General features: G+C 35.9%; 1 protein-coding gene across 1 annotated transcript in view; it reads left to right on the forward strand.

The window, feature by feature from the left end:
• The window catches only part of XPOT (exportin for tRNA), a 33,127-nt gene extending 16,406 nt beyond the window's left edge, over positions 1–16,721 (forward strand). The window contains exons 13-25 of the mRNA XM_033116358.1: positions 11–155; positions 345–464; positions 830–924; positions 1,534–1,603; positions 3,206–3,444; positions 4,592–4,877; positions 6,039–6,228; positions 7,378–7,494; positions 7,674–7,789; positions 8,442–8,489; positions 11,666–11,737; positions 13,701–13,757; positions 16,133–16,721. Of these exons, the coding sequence (XP_032972249.1) occupies positions 11–155; positions 345–464; positions 830–924; positions 1,534–1,603; positions 3,206–3,444; positions 4,592–4,877; positions 6,039–6,228; positions 7,378–7,494; positions 7,674–7,789; positions 8,442–8,489; positions 11,666–11,737; positions 13,701–13,757; positions 16,133–16,159 (1,582 nt within the window). The 3' untranslated portion in view covers positions 16,160–16,721. The remainder of the gene's footprint in view (positions 1–10; positions 156–344; positions 465–829; positions 925–1,533; positions 1,604–3,205; positions 3,445–4,591; positions 4,878–6,038; positions 6,229–7,377; positions 7,495–7,673; positions 7,790–8,441; positions 8,490–11,665; positions 11,738–13,700; positions 13,758–16,132) is intronic.
• Positions 16,722–17,050: the final 329 nt, after the last annotated feature.

Consider the following 17,050-nt stretch of genomic DNA (forward strand, 5'->3'; position numbering starts at 1 on the left):
ACCTTGGTAGGAACTGGCAGACTACACGGTTTATGGAAGTTGAAGTAGCAATAAGATTGCTGTATATGTTGGCAGAAGCTCTTCCAGTATCTCATGGTGCTCACTTCTCAGGTGATGTTTCAAAAGCTAGTGCTTTGCAGGATATGATGCGAACTGTAAGTATACTGAAGATAATTTATTTTGAACATAATTTTCTGTTTTCACTATAAGTTAATGGGGAGTACCTTGTTAGAGCTTAGTATCTGTTAATACTGGGGCATTTTGATATTGCAATAAATAAGGATATAAATAAAGATTTAAAGGATATAAATTAATAAAGATTTCTTAACTTTTTCCTGCTCCAGTTGGTAACATCAGGAGTTAGTTCCTATCAGCATACATCTGTGACATTGGAGTTCTTTGAAACTGTTGTTAGATATGAAAAGTTTTTCACAGTTGAACCTCAACACATTCCATGTGTACTAGTAAGTATATATTTTACTCTTAATTTTTATTTTCCATGTATTTCAGCTAAAGAGCAGATAGTATTCTATCTTTCTATCTTTTGTAACTTTTCTCAGAGCCAAAAGTTCTCAAAAACTCTTGAACACACTGAAGCTAACCCCTCCTCCATTTCGTTAAAATGAACCATTTCTGTCTAATCAGTCACCTAAAACAAATCTGCCAGGACCTGTTTGTGTGTTATGTAGGATTACTTATTACATACCTTGTTCCTGCCTTCTAGGAGCTAAGAAATAAAATTTGATGTGAATAAAAATGTATCATGACAGAGCAAAAAAGGTCTTATTTAAAAGTGCAGAAATAGTAAAAGTGTCTCTGTTTCTTATAGATGGCTTTCTTAGATCACAGGGGTCTGCGGCATTCTAGTGCAAAAGTGCGGAGCAGAACTGCTTACCTGTTTTCTAGATTTGTCAAATCTCTCAAGTAAGTACAAAATTTTAGCTATTATGTTTAATTCTTATTTTTAAGATTATTAAATAAGACATGAATTATTTTCTAAGAGCCTTTGGTTGATTTGGTTCTTTCTGTTTTTTAAGGTATTTTAAGGCTTATAAGGTATTTTTTAAATCAAGTATTTCTTTGTTGTATCATGATGGTAATGTCTTCTTTTCCTTCTCATTATCCATTTACTTTTTTCATCATTAAAAAGTGATTTGTATGCATACTTTTATATGAACACTAATCACTAATGACATTACATAATTACTTAAAAGTTTTGTTGTTGTGGATCAGTAGTACATGGCTTCTTTGAAATTCTAAGAATATATTCCTTAGAAATACTTTGAGCCTAATCTGTTTTGCATTGTATTGTTCTTTGCTAGTACCAGTTTTTGGTATGAAAACAACTCTTTCTTAGGCTTATAAGGTTGTAATATTTAAAAATCATCACTAGTCTTAATCCCATGTGACTAGCTTAAAACTGAACTTTTTTTCCAGTTCTGCCTTAAAGGGGGATTTGGTATTTTTAGCAACTTTTCAAGCACTGTTATTTATGTGATTTGTTGTGATTTTTTTCTTTTTGCCTTTATTCAGTAAACAAATGAATCCTTTCATTGAGGATATTCTGAATAGAATACAAGATTTATTAGAGCTTTCTCCACCTGTAAGTATCTGTTTTTCAAGCTACAAGTTTTCTCCAAATTTTGAGACCTTGTAACACCTTTAGCCTTTGTTGCTAATGCCCATGTGGGCTTTGTTTTTAATGTGGGGTGGTGTGTGTGCAAGTTAGTTCTGTTTACCAACTGCACAGATAAACAAAGCATAGTAATAGAAATAAGGAATCAAGTGTTGACTGATAAAATTGGCAGTGTGAGATACAGTCTATTCTCTGTATACTGTTAAATGTTGGTGAAGTATTTTATGGAGAAGGAAAATTTCAATTTTCAAAGTATTCTCTATTTAGTAAAAGTACGATCATATTAGCCATTCTCAGTGACTGCTACTATTAGACTGAAGTTTCTCTGTAGTTTATTTTTCAGGCCTGGGGTAAAAGTATTTAAATGCTGGTTGATCTGAATATTTTGGTGTCCATTTCACTAGAAAGATTTAATTTGAGACACTCTGCAAGCACATTTTGACTGATAGATGTTTTTGTGTGAACGTTGACTTTTTTTTTTTATCATTTTGATAAAAGTTATTACTAGAGCTGCCACTTGAGAAGTGTTGAACAAAAAAAGAATACATTTGTTCTTTTAAGTAAATAATAGTATTTAGGGTACAGAGGTTATGTAATTACATTGCATGAAAGGTTACTAGTGAATTATATGGTTAAATTATCTTTGTCTATATACTATAAAATCCTATATGTTAAAGTACTTACGTGGTTAATGCCAATTTTTCTTGTTTACAGTGACCTACTTTTTGAGTACTTTATACTTCTATAGCTACTTTATCTTTGTGTTCTCAACTCCTAGAGCAGTGATTAGTCCTAGTGGTACTTGATAAGTGCTTTAATTACTTCTAAATCGGGACATTTCTTTAAGAGATGAGGAATTCTTTTATAATCAAACCATGACTAACTTAACTGTTCTTTAAGTCTAGGTTTTTATATAATTCCTTAGCAGGGAGCTTTCGTGTTGGACCTAGAGGGGCCTCTGCTGTTTCCCCCCCCCCTCTTGGCCTGATTGAATAAATGTAAAAAAATTACAAAACTCATTAATAAAAATTGACACATATGTGGGATGTTTGCTTGTGTTTGAATGAGATGTTTTTTTATTTGCAGTGTTATTTTCAAACATTCTAAAGTAACAACTGATGTGTGTGTGTGTGCATTGTATGGTTTTTGTTGTTATTCAACTCTTTTAGTTCTTATTACTCACTCTTAAACACTCTTTAAAATATTAACTTGTGTGACCTTTGTACTAACCTTCAAAGCACCTTTATACAGCTTATTTTTAGTCTCGTAACAATCTTACAAATAAGAGTTTTACAAAAGAAAACATGTTAGAAGGCTAACTAATAATTATATGACCATTTTCAAAGTCTTGTCCAGGATAGAATTAGATCCATGATCTTTTTATCTCTAATTCAGTTTTCTTTCCATTATATGGTCCTGGGAGAAAATCTGTTTTTACAAGTACTCAATGTACTTTTTAATAATGAGTTGATGTGATAGATTATATCTCCGCTCCCTTTTGTACTTACTCTGCTTAAATGAGAGGAACTGAATGAAGAAAAACTTCAGTGAGACTAAATTTCATTTTAGGAGAATGGATACCAGTCTTTGTTGAGCAGCGATGATCAACTATTTATTTACGAGACAGCTGGAGTGCTGATTGTTAATAGTGAATACCCAGCAGAACGGAAGCAAGCATTAATGAGGAATCTGTTGACTCCCCTAATGGAAAAGTTTAAAATTCTGTTAGAAAAATTGATGCTGGCACAAGATGAAGAAAGGCAGTCATCTCTAGCAGACTGTCTCAACCATGCTGTTGGATTTGCCAGGTGAGTGTGATTGCAGTTAAAATTACAAAGAGTGTCTCTATACAAACAGAACCATTTATATGATTGGATCTTTTAGAATTGGGCAGACATACCCTTGTTTTGAAAACTGTGTTGTCCAGAGAATTGTCTAAACCTTTTTTTTCCTAAGTCTAGTGAATTACCACGTTTCCCCGAAAATAAGACCTGGCCGGACCATCAGCTCTAATGCGTCTTTTGGAGTAAACATTAATACAAGACCCGGTCCTATTTTACTCTAATATAAGACTGGGTCTTATGTAATATAATATAATACCCGGTCTTATATTAATTTTTGCTCCAAAAGACGCATTAGAGCTGATGGTCCGGCTAGGTCTTATTTTTGGGGGGAAACATGGTAGAAGATTTAGCTGAAGGAGGAAATAGATCGCATAACATTCTGAATTTCTGCCTTAACAACTATCTAAATCCTTAAGTCCTCTGTCTTCTTTGGTGTAAGTTGATCGTAAATTTAAGAGGATTGGCTAAAGTGTTTATATATCAGTGACATATTGGAACATCTTGGATCAATCTTGATGCCTTAAACAGAAGGCCCTGAGGCTGTTTTTTAAGCTGTTGCATTGTGTCCTAGAGACCACCAAAGCCGGTGATTCTTTTTCTCTGACCCCTACTTTTTATTGGTAAAAAATAACAGCATGAACATTGCAGTGATTGCTAACTAGAAGCTAGATAGAGAAATTGCTGTATAAAATACTTCAGTGCAAAAGCTAATATTAGGTTGTATAAATAACTTGATTCTAAAGACTGTTTTCTAAATGGGTACTTTGCAGATCGTCTAGTAGGATACCTTAGTGATAACAAGTGGATTTTCTTCCCCTCTTCAATGCCTACTTTATCAATAGGATTTTAGTAAAACATTTAGGTGGACTCACATTAGAGGGATTGTTTTAATAACTACATCCCATCAATTTAATTTGAGCCCTTTCTGGAATGGTAACTGGAAGCAATAGTTCACAAATAACCATATTAAGCTAAGATGGAAGTAATTGTGACATGGAAATTAAAGAACTGGCTTTATCAGTTTTGTAATTTGTTGTGCATCATTTTTGATTACTCCATAAAACTTTTAAAGAATGAAATTAAAAACAGTTGCTTGATTTTGCTTATGTAGTCGAACCAGCAAAGCTTTCAGCAACAAGCAGACTGTGAAACAATGTGGCTGTTCCGAAGTTTATCTGGACTGTTTGCAGACATTCTTACCAGCCCTCAGTTGTCCCTTACAAAAGGATATCCTCAGAAGTGGAGTTCGCACTTTCCTGCATCGCATGATAATTTGCCTAGAGGAAGAGGTCCTTCCGTTCATCCCATCTGCCTCAGAGCACATGCTCAAAGATTGTGAAGCAAAAGACCTGCAGGAGTTCATTCCTCTTATCAACCAGATTACAGCTAAATTTAAGGTACCACACACTTGAGAGCATCTCCTGCCTTGACGAGCTTCTGCTGACAAAGATTAGATGTATTTATCTTTAGATAGATTTTGGCATTTGCCCCCTTGGTTTGTCTTTTTTAAATATGAGTTACTTGAGTGCTAGGATATGTATTTTTATCATCCCCAATGTCTAGACTGCCTGACACATAGGACATGCTTAATAAAGGTTTTAATAAAAACAGATGTTCTCTGCTCTGTGCAGCAACAGAAAACTATTAGTCTGCTAATAAAGCAAATAAAAACAGCACTGAGTACTAAATGTCTAAAGAAATAAATAAAAAGCATTGTATTTTGGGCGCCCAAAATTTAAAAGGAATTCAGTGTACAAAAGTCAGTTTTGTGTACAAGGAAATTTAAGTCACGTAAAAGCTGGCTAATAATAATGGCTAACACTTACATAGTGTTTTTTCTGTTCAAAATCTGTTCTAAGCATTTTCTTGTACCTTAATTCATTTGATCCTTTTAACAACCCTAGGATATAAATGTTGTATTTTATAGATGAAGAAACTGAGACACAGTGAAGTTAAGGAATTTGCCCAACAGAATGTAAAGCCTGAGAGCCCATCATACAAATTCATTTATAATTTAGCAATAGAATTCATTTCTTGAGAATTTATATTTGAAAATATCCTATGGCAATATTTGATTATGAAATGTTTCTGACTCCCTATTATTTGAACCTGAATCTTAAACTATAGGAAATGAGTTGAACTTAATGATCTTGAGACTTTCAATAATACACATGCTATGTAGGTTTTGTGTTAACATTGACATTTGCTAACTGAATTATGTAACTAAATGGAAACTCTGGAGAAAGGCTTTATGTAAAACGTGTTTTCTAAGTTTCATTTATTTTTTTAATTGAGGTATAATTGATATGCAATATTATATTAGTTTCAGGTGTACAATATAATGATTCAGTATTTGTATATATTGCAAAATGATCATAGTAAGTCTAGTTAACATCCATCACTGTACATAGTTACAGAATTTTTGTTTCTTGTGATGAGAACTTTTACAATTTACTCTTCTTAACAACTTTCAAATAGGCAATAGAGGATTATCACTAAGTTTCATAATAATTTCCTTACTCATTTCTGAAGTAATAATAGTTGTTTCTTATTTTCAGATACAGGTATCCCCATTTTTACAACAAATGTTCATGCCTCTGCTTCATGCAATTTTTGAAGTGTTGCTCCGACCAGCGGAAGAAAATGACCAGTCTGCTGCTTTAGAGAAGCAAATGTTGCGGAGGAGTTACTTTGCTTTCCTGCAAACAGTCACAGGCAGTGGAATGAGCGAAGTCATAGCAAGTCAAGGTGGAGATGCATGCCATCACTAAATTGTCTGCTTAAGTCCTTGTCACAGTTATGCATCTGTATGAGCAAGAGCTAGTTGAGATAAACACTAACCTTTTGGAGTAGTTGTACGTTGGCCCCTAGAATGACAGCTCGTTATTGTCAAGTTGGGAATTATGTTCATGTAGAGGACCTTACAATTAATTTGTATTCAGTTCCCTTTACCCTAAGGCAGTTTCTTTAATCGGTTTTTTTGTGTTTTTTTTTAAACAACTTTATTGGGGAACAGTGTGTACTTCCAGGACTTTTTCTTCCAAGTCAAGTTGTTGCCCTTTCAATCTTAGTTCAGCTTCAAGTTGCTGTCCTTTCAGTCTTAGTTGTGGAGGGTGCAGCTCAGCTCCAGGTCCAGTTACTGTTGCTGGTTGCAGGGGGCGCAGCCCACCATCCCTTGCGGGAGTCGAACTGGCAACCTTGTGGTTGAGAGGACATGCTCCAACAAACTGAGCCATCTGGGAGCTCAGTGGCAGCTCAGCTCAAGGTGCTATGTTCAATCTTTAGTTGCAGGGGGCGCTGCCCACCATCCCTTGCAGGATTCGAGGAATCCTGCGCTCCAACCAACTGAGCCATCCGGAAGCTCAGCGGCAGCTCAGCTCAAGGTGCTGTGTTCAATCTTAGTTGCAGGGGGCGCTGCCCACCATCCCTTGTGGGAATCCAGGAATTGAACTGGCAACCTTGTGGTTGAGAGCCCATTGGCCCATGTGGGAATCGAACCGGCAGCCTTTGGAGTTAGGAGCACGGAGCTCTAACTGCCTGAGCCACTGGGCCGGCCATAATCGGTTCTTGAGTAATATAAATAGCATGGTGGCTACATGCCAGGATTGATCTGACATTTGCGTCTTACCAATTTGCCATTCTGAAATTAAAAATAAATGGCGCTGTATAGATCAACAGAACATTTTGCAATATAAGAAATCCAGAGAGTAAGATAACAAAGGAATAATGATTTTTTCAGTGTTTTATGCTTAAAATTGAGGAACCCAGTTAATAACAATTGAAGGATCTTATCAACTTTTTAAATGCTGTTGTTTCGTTACTTTATGTGGAATGAGAGCTTTAGGTTGCCTTTCTAGTTCTCTTAGAAATTAAACTCAAGTTTTTTGTTCTTTTCAGGTGCAGAGAATGTAGAACGAGTTCTGGTTACTGTTATTCAAGGAGCAGTCGAATATCCAGATCCAATTGCACAGAAAACATGTTTTATCATCCTCTCCAAGTTGGTAGAACTCTGGGGTAAGATGATTTTTTTTTTAAAGCTTGTTTCCAACTTGTTTCCTAAGACTCTTAGATATGAAATGGAACCATAGCCCTAACATCGATAAGAGCTGGGAGTTGCTTTTCCCCAGTGATAAGTTAATTGACTTTCTTTTTATATAAGATATGTAAGATGAAAATTTGAATTCTCTTAACAGGCGGTAAAGATGGACCAGTGGGATTTGCTGATTTTGTTTATAAGCACATTGTCCCCGCATGTTTCCTAGCACCTTTAAAACAAACCTTTGACCTGGCAGATGCACAAACAGTATTGGTAAGCACCTAAGAATCTTTGTTTACCTTGCGTAGATCTCATGTGTTCCAACTCACAGTTTCTTTAATGCCAGGTTGATTGGATTAGGTTTCATTGTTTTAAAAAAAAATTAATAATTTCAAATTAGGATTCAAATTAGGATTATGCCTTCTGAACTTTTGTGGATTCTTACTAAATCTTGATGCTAAAGTTGAATGTATAAAATCCAGCTCCTGCAACTTTAACAACCTAGACTCGTTCTAGGACCATGAAAGGGTACATGATGCCAACATTCTTTGAAGTTTGGTTGAGTTACTAGTTTCCTACTACTTTTCATTCTAAGTGCTTAATGGTTTTTTCCTATTAAGAGTAACTTTCTTTTCATATGATAGTTTCCCCAAATCTCATCTTCAGAATACTTAATGTCAAGCAGTTGCCTTTTACTCACTTCCTCACAACCTAATAAAAGTTAGATTTCGTAATGACAATTCATTACATTAAGACAGCATTATTGTGTTTTCCATTTTCTACCCAAACCACTTATTCCTCCCTCCATCTTTTCCTTTCTCCATCCCTTTGGAGGTTAATGAGCAGTGGCCGGGGAAATAGAGAGAAATTTGGATCAGTAATCAAGAATTGACTATATTAACATTCTTAAATTTGTTTTACACAGGCTTTATCGGAGTGTGCAGTGACACTGAAAACAATTCATCTCAAACGGGTAAGCTTTGTACTCTATGCACATTCATTTTTATCTCACATGTATATTTATTATGGTTTTAATTGTGCTTGATTTGTCTTGTTCTTAAAGGCTGTATCTTTTATAAAAGTTAATTAACTTTAGTTCTGACTGTTTGGGATTTGAGGGAGTATCAGTATCTGTTACTGTTCTTCACATTTTGCTTAACAAGAAGGTTAAAGTATCATGTTTTCGTTTGACAAACAATGTGAAAAATCTTAACCAGAATTTAAAGTTCCAGATTTCACGATCTAGGAGGCTCTTCACAGCTAGATTTCTCTTTAACTTCCTAGTATTAAAGTGGTTAGAGTACTTCAGATTTTTCACATTGTTTGTCAGATGAAAACATAACACTTTAACCTTCTTGTTAAGAAAAATGTGAAGGGCAATAATGGATACTGATACTCCCTCATCTCAAACAGTCAGAACTGAAGTTAATTAACTTTTATAAAAGATACAGCTTTTAGAACAAGATAAATCAAGCATAGGGGAGCCATATAAAGATGAATAAAAAGTCCTCTGATATTTGTAGGGCTTACAATCAGGGAGACCAGTGCATAAGTAACTTAATGGGATGGGTTAAGTAAGTGCTTTACGACAGACATAAATTGACTGGTATTAAGTGTAATATTGTGGGACTAAAGATGAAGGAGCAGTTTTGCCTGTAAAGGCAATCTAAGAAAGACATTAGAAAGGGGGGGTGGGGAGTTGTTTGTTTGTTTGTTTTTGAAAGGTTTTATTGGGGAAGGGAAACAGGACTTCACTGGGGAACTTTCAGTGTGCTTTCAGGACTTTTTTCCAAGTCAAGTTGTTGTCTTTTCAGTCTTAGTTCTGGACGGCGCAGGTCAGCTCCAGGCCCAGTTGCCATTGTTAGTTGCAGGAGGCGCAGCCCACTATCCCTTGCGGGAGATGAGGAGTCAAACCGGCAACCTTGTGGTTGAGAGCCCACTGGCCCATGTGGGAATCGAACCGGCAGCCTTTGGAGTTAGGAGCACAGAGCTCCAACCGCCTGAGCCACCGGGCCGGCCCGTTTGGGTTTTTTGATAGACTTTAAAACAAATGTAGATTCATTGGACTGACAAAAGAAGGAGCTGGCATTCTGGGCAAAGTTAAGCAGTATATGAAGACATCAGACATTGCATGGTAGATTGGGTAGAAAATAGTGTTACCATGTTTAGCTGAAGTATGGAGGCAGAAGTAAGAGCTAAAAACTGAAATGGAACTGGGTGTGTTATATGTGAAAGTAAAATGGGTCTAGGTGTATTCTGTGTGAAAAGTTGGGAAGTCAGTAGGCAATAGGGTTGTAATTTAGGATAGCTAGGTGGGGAAAAGGTGTTCAGAGAGCAGTTTGGAATATAGATCTGAACCAGTTATGACTAAATACAGATTTTGGAGTCCTAAATGTGTAGTTAGTCAAGGTGAAGTAGGAATGAATGAGACTTTTTAAGACCAGGACAGAAAAAACCTTGGCCAAAGCAAGAGTCAAAGGAAAGCTAGAAGTAGAACCAAAGGTATGAAAGCTAAGGGAAGAGTCACAAGAGAGGAGGTGGTTGACATTATTGGATGCTAGAGAGTCAAGGAGGATGAAACAGTAAGAATGGTATTTACCGTTCAGAATGGCATTTGTCTTGTCCTTAGAAGCTCTTGTTTAGGCACACATAGCATTGAATCAAATAGAATATTATATTTGCAAATGTTTTGCTTCTATTTTTTCATTTATTCACTTGACTGACTGCTTCTTGAGGTACAACTTTACTTTTCCCAATAAAAAAAAAACTACATTTTTAAGTGATAACAGTGGGGTTGTCTGAGATGATGTGCAACACGTGGGCAGTATGTACAGGGAGAGTTGACTAAAGAAAAAGGTGAGAAGGAAAGTCAAAGGGATATGAGAAGGTTTCACAAACAACGAAATGTTACCTTCTCTCAATTGCGAACTGGCTTCCTTTGAAGGGTCATTGAATTGTAACCTAGGTCCATTGGGTTAGAGGGCCCATTGGGTAGAGAAGGAAACAAATCCTTTGATTCCAGAGCAGTAGTATTAAACAGGAAATCAGGTGTTACTGCAGGGAGAAGCGTATTCAGAGATGGATCAATTTCATTTTGATAACTGCTACTTTCAGTTGGACCTGCTTGGAGTCATCAGTATATTAAAGCCTTTAAGTCAGATTCAAGTTTAAAAGTGAAATTGGGTGTTTTTTGTTTTTTTTTTTTAAGTATTAGATTTATTAAAATTCCTTAAGGCCAAACACATTGTTCTAGGAAAACCATTTTCAAATTACATTCTAAGTTCCTTTGTTGTTGCTGAGAAGGGGTGGGGAGTTAGGAGTTAGTTTGTGGAATTCTTCTCTCTTCCCTCCACAAAACTTACCTCCAAAATGCCCCCAGAAAACTATTATTACAATTTCAGCACCTAGAAGAAGGCAATGAAGAGAAATGGTTGTACAAACCGGGTGACCTGCTTTTAGTACCGATTTAATCCCCAACAGACTGGCCAAGTCGCCTATCTTTCTGGGTCTTAGTTTCCTCACCTGGCTACTGAGTTTCTGTTCCCTCGTTTGTGAATAGAAAAGGGGAAGTGTGCCTTTATTGATGGTACCTCCTAACATATCATTTTGTACTATCTTGCTTGTATTGTAGTTTCTAAAAATGGTAATTTCCCCGCCAATGCTCGAAGGCTTCTCCTCATACACCCACAGACACTCTTTAGTCCACCCTGTGGTCGATTGGACAGGAGCACCGCTCTTCGCTGCTTCTTTGCAGTGTATGGAAGGCTCTGGCATTGAGCCCTGCATTTAGAAGAATATTTTTTTTTTAATTTGTTTAATCTATAGTACTACATAACACTAAGTAATGCTAACATAGTAAATACTAAGTGCTATTCTAAAGGCTTTACATTTCTCAACTTCCAATCCTCACAATAACACCACTTTTCAGATGGGGAAACTGAGGCTCACAGAAGTTAAGTAACTTGCCCAGGTTACCAGAAATTTGCCAGAGCCAGGCTTCAAAACATAGCAGTCTGGCTCCAGAGTCTGTGTTCTTAATCACGATACCTTACTGTGTTTAAAGTTCACATGTGTGTTCCAGTTTCTTTCTAAACATTATTAATGTCAAGGAAGAAAATAATTCAGTTCCAATCATCTTTTAATTTTCAGGGCCCAGAATGTGTTCAGTATCTTCAACAAGAATACCTTCCTTCCTTGCAAGTAGCTCCAGAGATAATTCGGGTAAGAGCTATCCTAGCAGGTTTCCCCTTAATTTAATTAAAGAAATATAACTATGTAGTTCAATCTAAATTTTGATTCAAGAAAGCCATACTGCATTCAACTTGAAGAAAGCCATACTGCATTCAACTTTTCTGTGCATAGGATAGCAAGAGTCCAAACTTCAGGGGTCTTTGAAATTGAATGGGAAAAATTGTATTTTTATTTTCACTAACCTTTAACTGAAATTAATTTCCTGTTATTGTGTAGGTGACAAATCATAGTAGTATTTGCATTGCCTGTGACTTTGTCACCAATAGAAATCATGGGTATTTTCTTACCACATTAGTTGTTCCAGAGATCTCAAAATGTTTAAACTCATCAATATTTTGAAATTATGAGTTAAGATAATGCCATTAGACTTTGTCATCCAAGTCAGTCTTCTTCTTCTACCACATGTCAAAAATATTTTTTATAACCATAATTCATCATTAGTTTCCTTTGTAATCCCATGTGTTAAAAATATTCTGAAAGGGGCCCAGTAGGCTCCCCCAAACTGCCAAAGGGGACCGTGGCACACAAACTTCTGTTGCAAGGGTTTGTGTCAGGTAGTTCATTTTGTAGGTGCCAAGTTTAATGAGTAAATCGGAAACTATATTTTGATGTAAGGGGCTGAAAAGCTATCTCATACTTTCCCACTATTACAGTCATTTTTTTAATGGCATTTAGTTATTTTCTTGTCATATAGTTATCCAGATTTCTTGTCCATTAGCACATAGATCTTATAAGGTATGAAAGTTTTGATTAAAACTAGAGTTAGAATCTTTTGTGTAGGTTCTAAGAATTATTTCTTCATCAACAATAATTTATAATGCTGTTTCATAGGCACTGAAAAACTTGAATGAAAAACAGGATATATCTCACATGGAAGTAATCATAAAACTCATTTTTAATGAATTTATGGTCTCTTATTTTATGACATACCATCTTCAACTTTAGAGATATTAATGAATTTTCTCAGTTACCACTTACACAAGCTAATATTTTATGAAAACAGTAAATTACTAATTATTCATGTGATCTTAATGCTCATCAAAAATAGAAATATATCATTAGCTTTTGAATAGCTAATATTCTCCCAGATTGCTAAATGAAAAACAGTTATATTTCTATCTAATAATTTGATTGTAAAGGATAAGGATCCCCAGTTTTCCCTTTCTCACATACCTTCTAACAAGATGTTTTGCCAGAATTCTTTTGTAGAGAATTTTTTCTTTTTCTTTTGGTCTGGCTTTGCCCAGTTACCTACTAGGTGAAAACAGCCATAGCGATGTAGTTTTTGTCCCAATCACCCTTCTTAGGCATCAGTCCACCTTGTCTAGGAGAGCCACGTTCTCAGAAGTGAAAGCAGCCTGTCTGACAAGTATTTACATCTGAGAACACCATATAACCTTCTTTGGTGAGGAACTGTTCCAGTTAATTTTGATAAGTTATAAATACTGTAGATTTGAAGCAACGCAAATGTCCATTGACAGATGAATGGATAGTAGAATGTGGTATATACACTCAGTGGAATATTATTCAGCCTTAAAACAGGGAAATCCTGTCGTATGCTACAAGGTGAATCTTGAGGTCTTTATGCTAAATGAAATAAATAAGTCAGTCACAAAGAAGACAAATGCTGCATGTTCCACTTACATGAAGAATTTAAAGAAGTCATAATTTTAAAAACAGACTAGAATGATGATGGCTGGGGAGGGGGAGGAAGGAGGATTGCAAATGGGTATTCGCAAGATGAAAACTTCCAGAGATCTGTTGCACAACAGTTTGCATATAATTAACACTCCTGTACTGTGCACATACAAATGGTTAAGATGATCAATTTTATGTTTTTTATCACAATTTTAAAATAATGCTGTGGATTTGAATTACGATGAATGTAAATAGAAATAGATTCATTCTCTTCTCCTCCCCTCGTGGCCCCCAGGAGTTCTGTCAAGCGCTTCAGCAGCCTGATGCTAAAGTTTTTAAAAACTACTTAAAGGTAGGTATTTAGAAAACTTCCATATCTTCATATAGTTAGGTAATGTTTCAGAGCCAAGAGAGAATATATATTGTAGGATACTGTGTCATACTGTAGTTTGACCAACCATTACTTATTTTGGGATCTCTTTGTTCTAAAACCTGCTTCTAAGAATCTGTATTTATAAGACGTTATACTTCACAGTCTTCTGTGAAATCCCTTTCAACTGAACTTCTATAAACGATCATAGAAATAGAAAGTTAAGTACGAACATGAGTGTGTATGTGCCTGAGCATATTGGTATGAAAATGCCAGTTTTCTTTAGTTTCGTGATACTAGAGCATTGGGAGAACAAGTAAAGTTTCAGAACACGTGCCCATATTGAGTTGAAAGGAAGGAGCTAAAAGTATAAAAACAGAAGTATGACTTACTTGGTTGTATCCTGCTTGAAACTTTTGAATTGTAAAATGCACAAAAAGTAGAGTCCTCAGATTTGGCCATGAGGGCTCTTTTTACATTTGCAAAAATCACTGAATTAAAAAAAACCAAGTTGGTAAGAAGCACCAAATGTTTATTTGGTGTTCATAATTACAATTAAATCCATGAGATGGCACTATGTTGCTTTCACCTAAGTAGTCAGTCATTCAGTACTCTGTGACTGCTTTTTATGTAACAGGTACTATGCTAACAAGCCGCAAATACCAATATGAGTGGTTTTCTCTGCCCACAAGGAACTCGTGGTCTGGAAATAAAATTACAGTGTGACAGGATGAGGAACTGTTTATTTTCATTTATTACCTTCATTCAACAAATCTGAGGGCAAAGCTAAATGTCTTGGTAGCAGGTAACTTAATGAATGGCCAGGTGGTTCTTTTGCTGAAGGCATTCAATTCAGGATTTGTAAGTCAAGGAGCTTTGCTGAGTAAGTAAGTGTGCCATCCTTTGACTTGGATTCTGATCTCTTTCCTTGTCAGTTTTCCCCCAGTAGTACTAGTTTGTCAGCTTAAACTGATGAGTTTATGAGACGAATGCTGAGCATTCTGTTTATCATCGGGAACCTTTCCACTCCAATTTCTCTATAAAAGCAAAGTGCCTGTGGAGGTAACCTCTGCTAAATGACTGATGGGTTGAACTGGTTTAAAGGACTCAAAGAATCGGTACTCTCTATTAGAGGTTATCTGTAAGAGCAGATCTAGGTGCCTTGTAGCAGGCTTGTGCTCCAAACATTTTAATTTATCCAAACAGCACTATAAAAAGTTTTTCTCCCAAGCCCAACTTCTGTTTAGTGGTTACATTATGGCAATGATAACATTATGCTTCTGGTTGGAAAAAATGAAGTTCCTTCTTCTGTGGCTACTCTCTACATATCTGATTGATCCTCAGATCTTGCTGATTCTTCCTGTCACTTCCTTTTGGTCTCTGGTGTAGGCTTGTTACCTCACTCATCTCCCTTCCCTTGTTCTAGCCAAGCATATCTGTTTGAAAACATTGAACAGTCCTCTGAAATTCACTCCCCTCCTTCATAATCTTTTTAAGCCTGTTGACTAGAAACAAATTCATGTTTCTTCGTTTGCCATTCAGAGTGTTTTTCATATTCTGATCTCAGACTCCCTGTCTGGTTTCTCCTGTGGGAATGGTCTTTGCCATTCCTGGTGATCTTCAAAAATTGTGCCTTATTAGCACCCCTATTCCTTCATGAATTCTGTCCATTCTTCTAGGCTTCCCTCAAGCATCCGCCTCCTTGGCTTTCTTTTGCTCATATAGTGATCATTCTTTTCTCTCCACTTAGATTATTTGTTGTTAAATGATGTCTGATCTACTAGTGCTAGGGATGCAATGATCAATATAGTCTTAACGTTTAGTGAGCTTACTGCCTACCATTTACTCCCTAACTGTGGAAGGTAGTATGTAATACTGGGCCAGTGCCTAGCACAACCTCGAGCCTACTTGTTCGTAGTCTCAAATGTTAAATTGGAAGTACTTTGTAATAATCAAATAGTAAATTCCTTAAGGGATAACCACTGCTATCTGTAGCTTTGACTTGTTTCTTTCTCAGAATTTAATTTCTCAGTAATAACTTGGACAGTAATGCCACTCAGCAAACAGTTGTCAAGAGCATGTTTTCCTTTGACCACTTGAATCTCATAGCATTAGCAGCAATGCCGTATTTTCACTAGTTTCTCAACTGAGTCATGTCAACATAAGTTATCGAGTTGTCCAGAAGAGAAAGTTCTTAACTTGTATCATGTGTGGATTTATGAAATATGTGAAATGTTTTAAATATTTATTAACTTTTATAAAAGAGTGGCTAGCACTCAGTAACTTGGAATCATTCTTCAAATGAAAGGTGGTACCTTCGGACATCAGTACTAATTACACTAATACTTTATTTGCAGGTGTTCTTCCAGAGAGCAAAGCCCTAAGGACTGGATCTCCCCGTGCCTACTTCATGATCAGGAATTCCAGTTAAAAAGAAGCAATTTTGTGTGTCATTCACACTGGTCTTTTTAACTTTGCTTTGAGCTTACTGCAGTATATGTATTGGAATTTTTCTGTAAAATGGGTGTAATTTTCCCTACATACAGGTATGTAACAACAAGAGAAGTTGCTTGCATGCCAATTCAAATTGTTCTATGTAAAAATGCTGTTAAAAGATACAGCACAGTTATCCTAGTACCCTTTTTTGTTACTTGAAACTTTAAGTCCTTTATAAAAACCATAGCAAGAAAACTACTTTTTTTTTTTAATTGCTGAATATAAAATGTTTGAAAATTTTAATTTTCTTTTATGTGTGCAGACTCACAGTATGGGGGGGAATACAATAGGACAAACCTAATTTTTTGTAGATAGCCCTTACATTTCTTCAAACTGTTTCGATGCCAATATGTATGTTCCAAAAGAGAATGGTTTCATAAATTAACTGATTTAAGAGTAGGTGCCGGTGTTACACATTTTTTATAAAAAAAATAAATTTTACATAGTGAATCTACCAAGTCTTTTTTGGAATTATTATAAGTACTTTAGCCTTATTTTCTCATCTCTCCCTGATTTCCCATTTAAAGGATTGCACATATAAGCTTACAGATGATTTATTTTATTTAATTATGCTCCTAAAAGGTTACATGCAACTTAGTTCTGTTAAAGAGAATCTTTTTAAAATGCACTAGAAGAAGTCTAGTGACATCTGTTGACAGAATTAAAAATCCAGTTTTTTCCTACCTCTTTTATTGGATCTACCGAGGGCACAATATATTATACCTATGTGTTTATGATACTTATAAGTAGTCACTGCCTGTTACTGTTACCTTCCCCTT

This window comes from Rhinolophus ferrumequinum, chromosome 10 (genome assembly GCF_004115265.2).
Source record: "Rhinolophus ferrumequinum isolate MPI-CBG mRhiFer1 chromosome 10, mRhiFer1_v1.p, whole genome shotgun sequence".
Lineage (NCBI taxonomy): Eukaryota > Metazoa > Chordata > Mammalia > Chiroptera > Rhinolophidae > Rhinolophus > Rhinolophus ferrumequinum.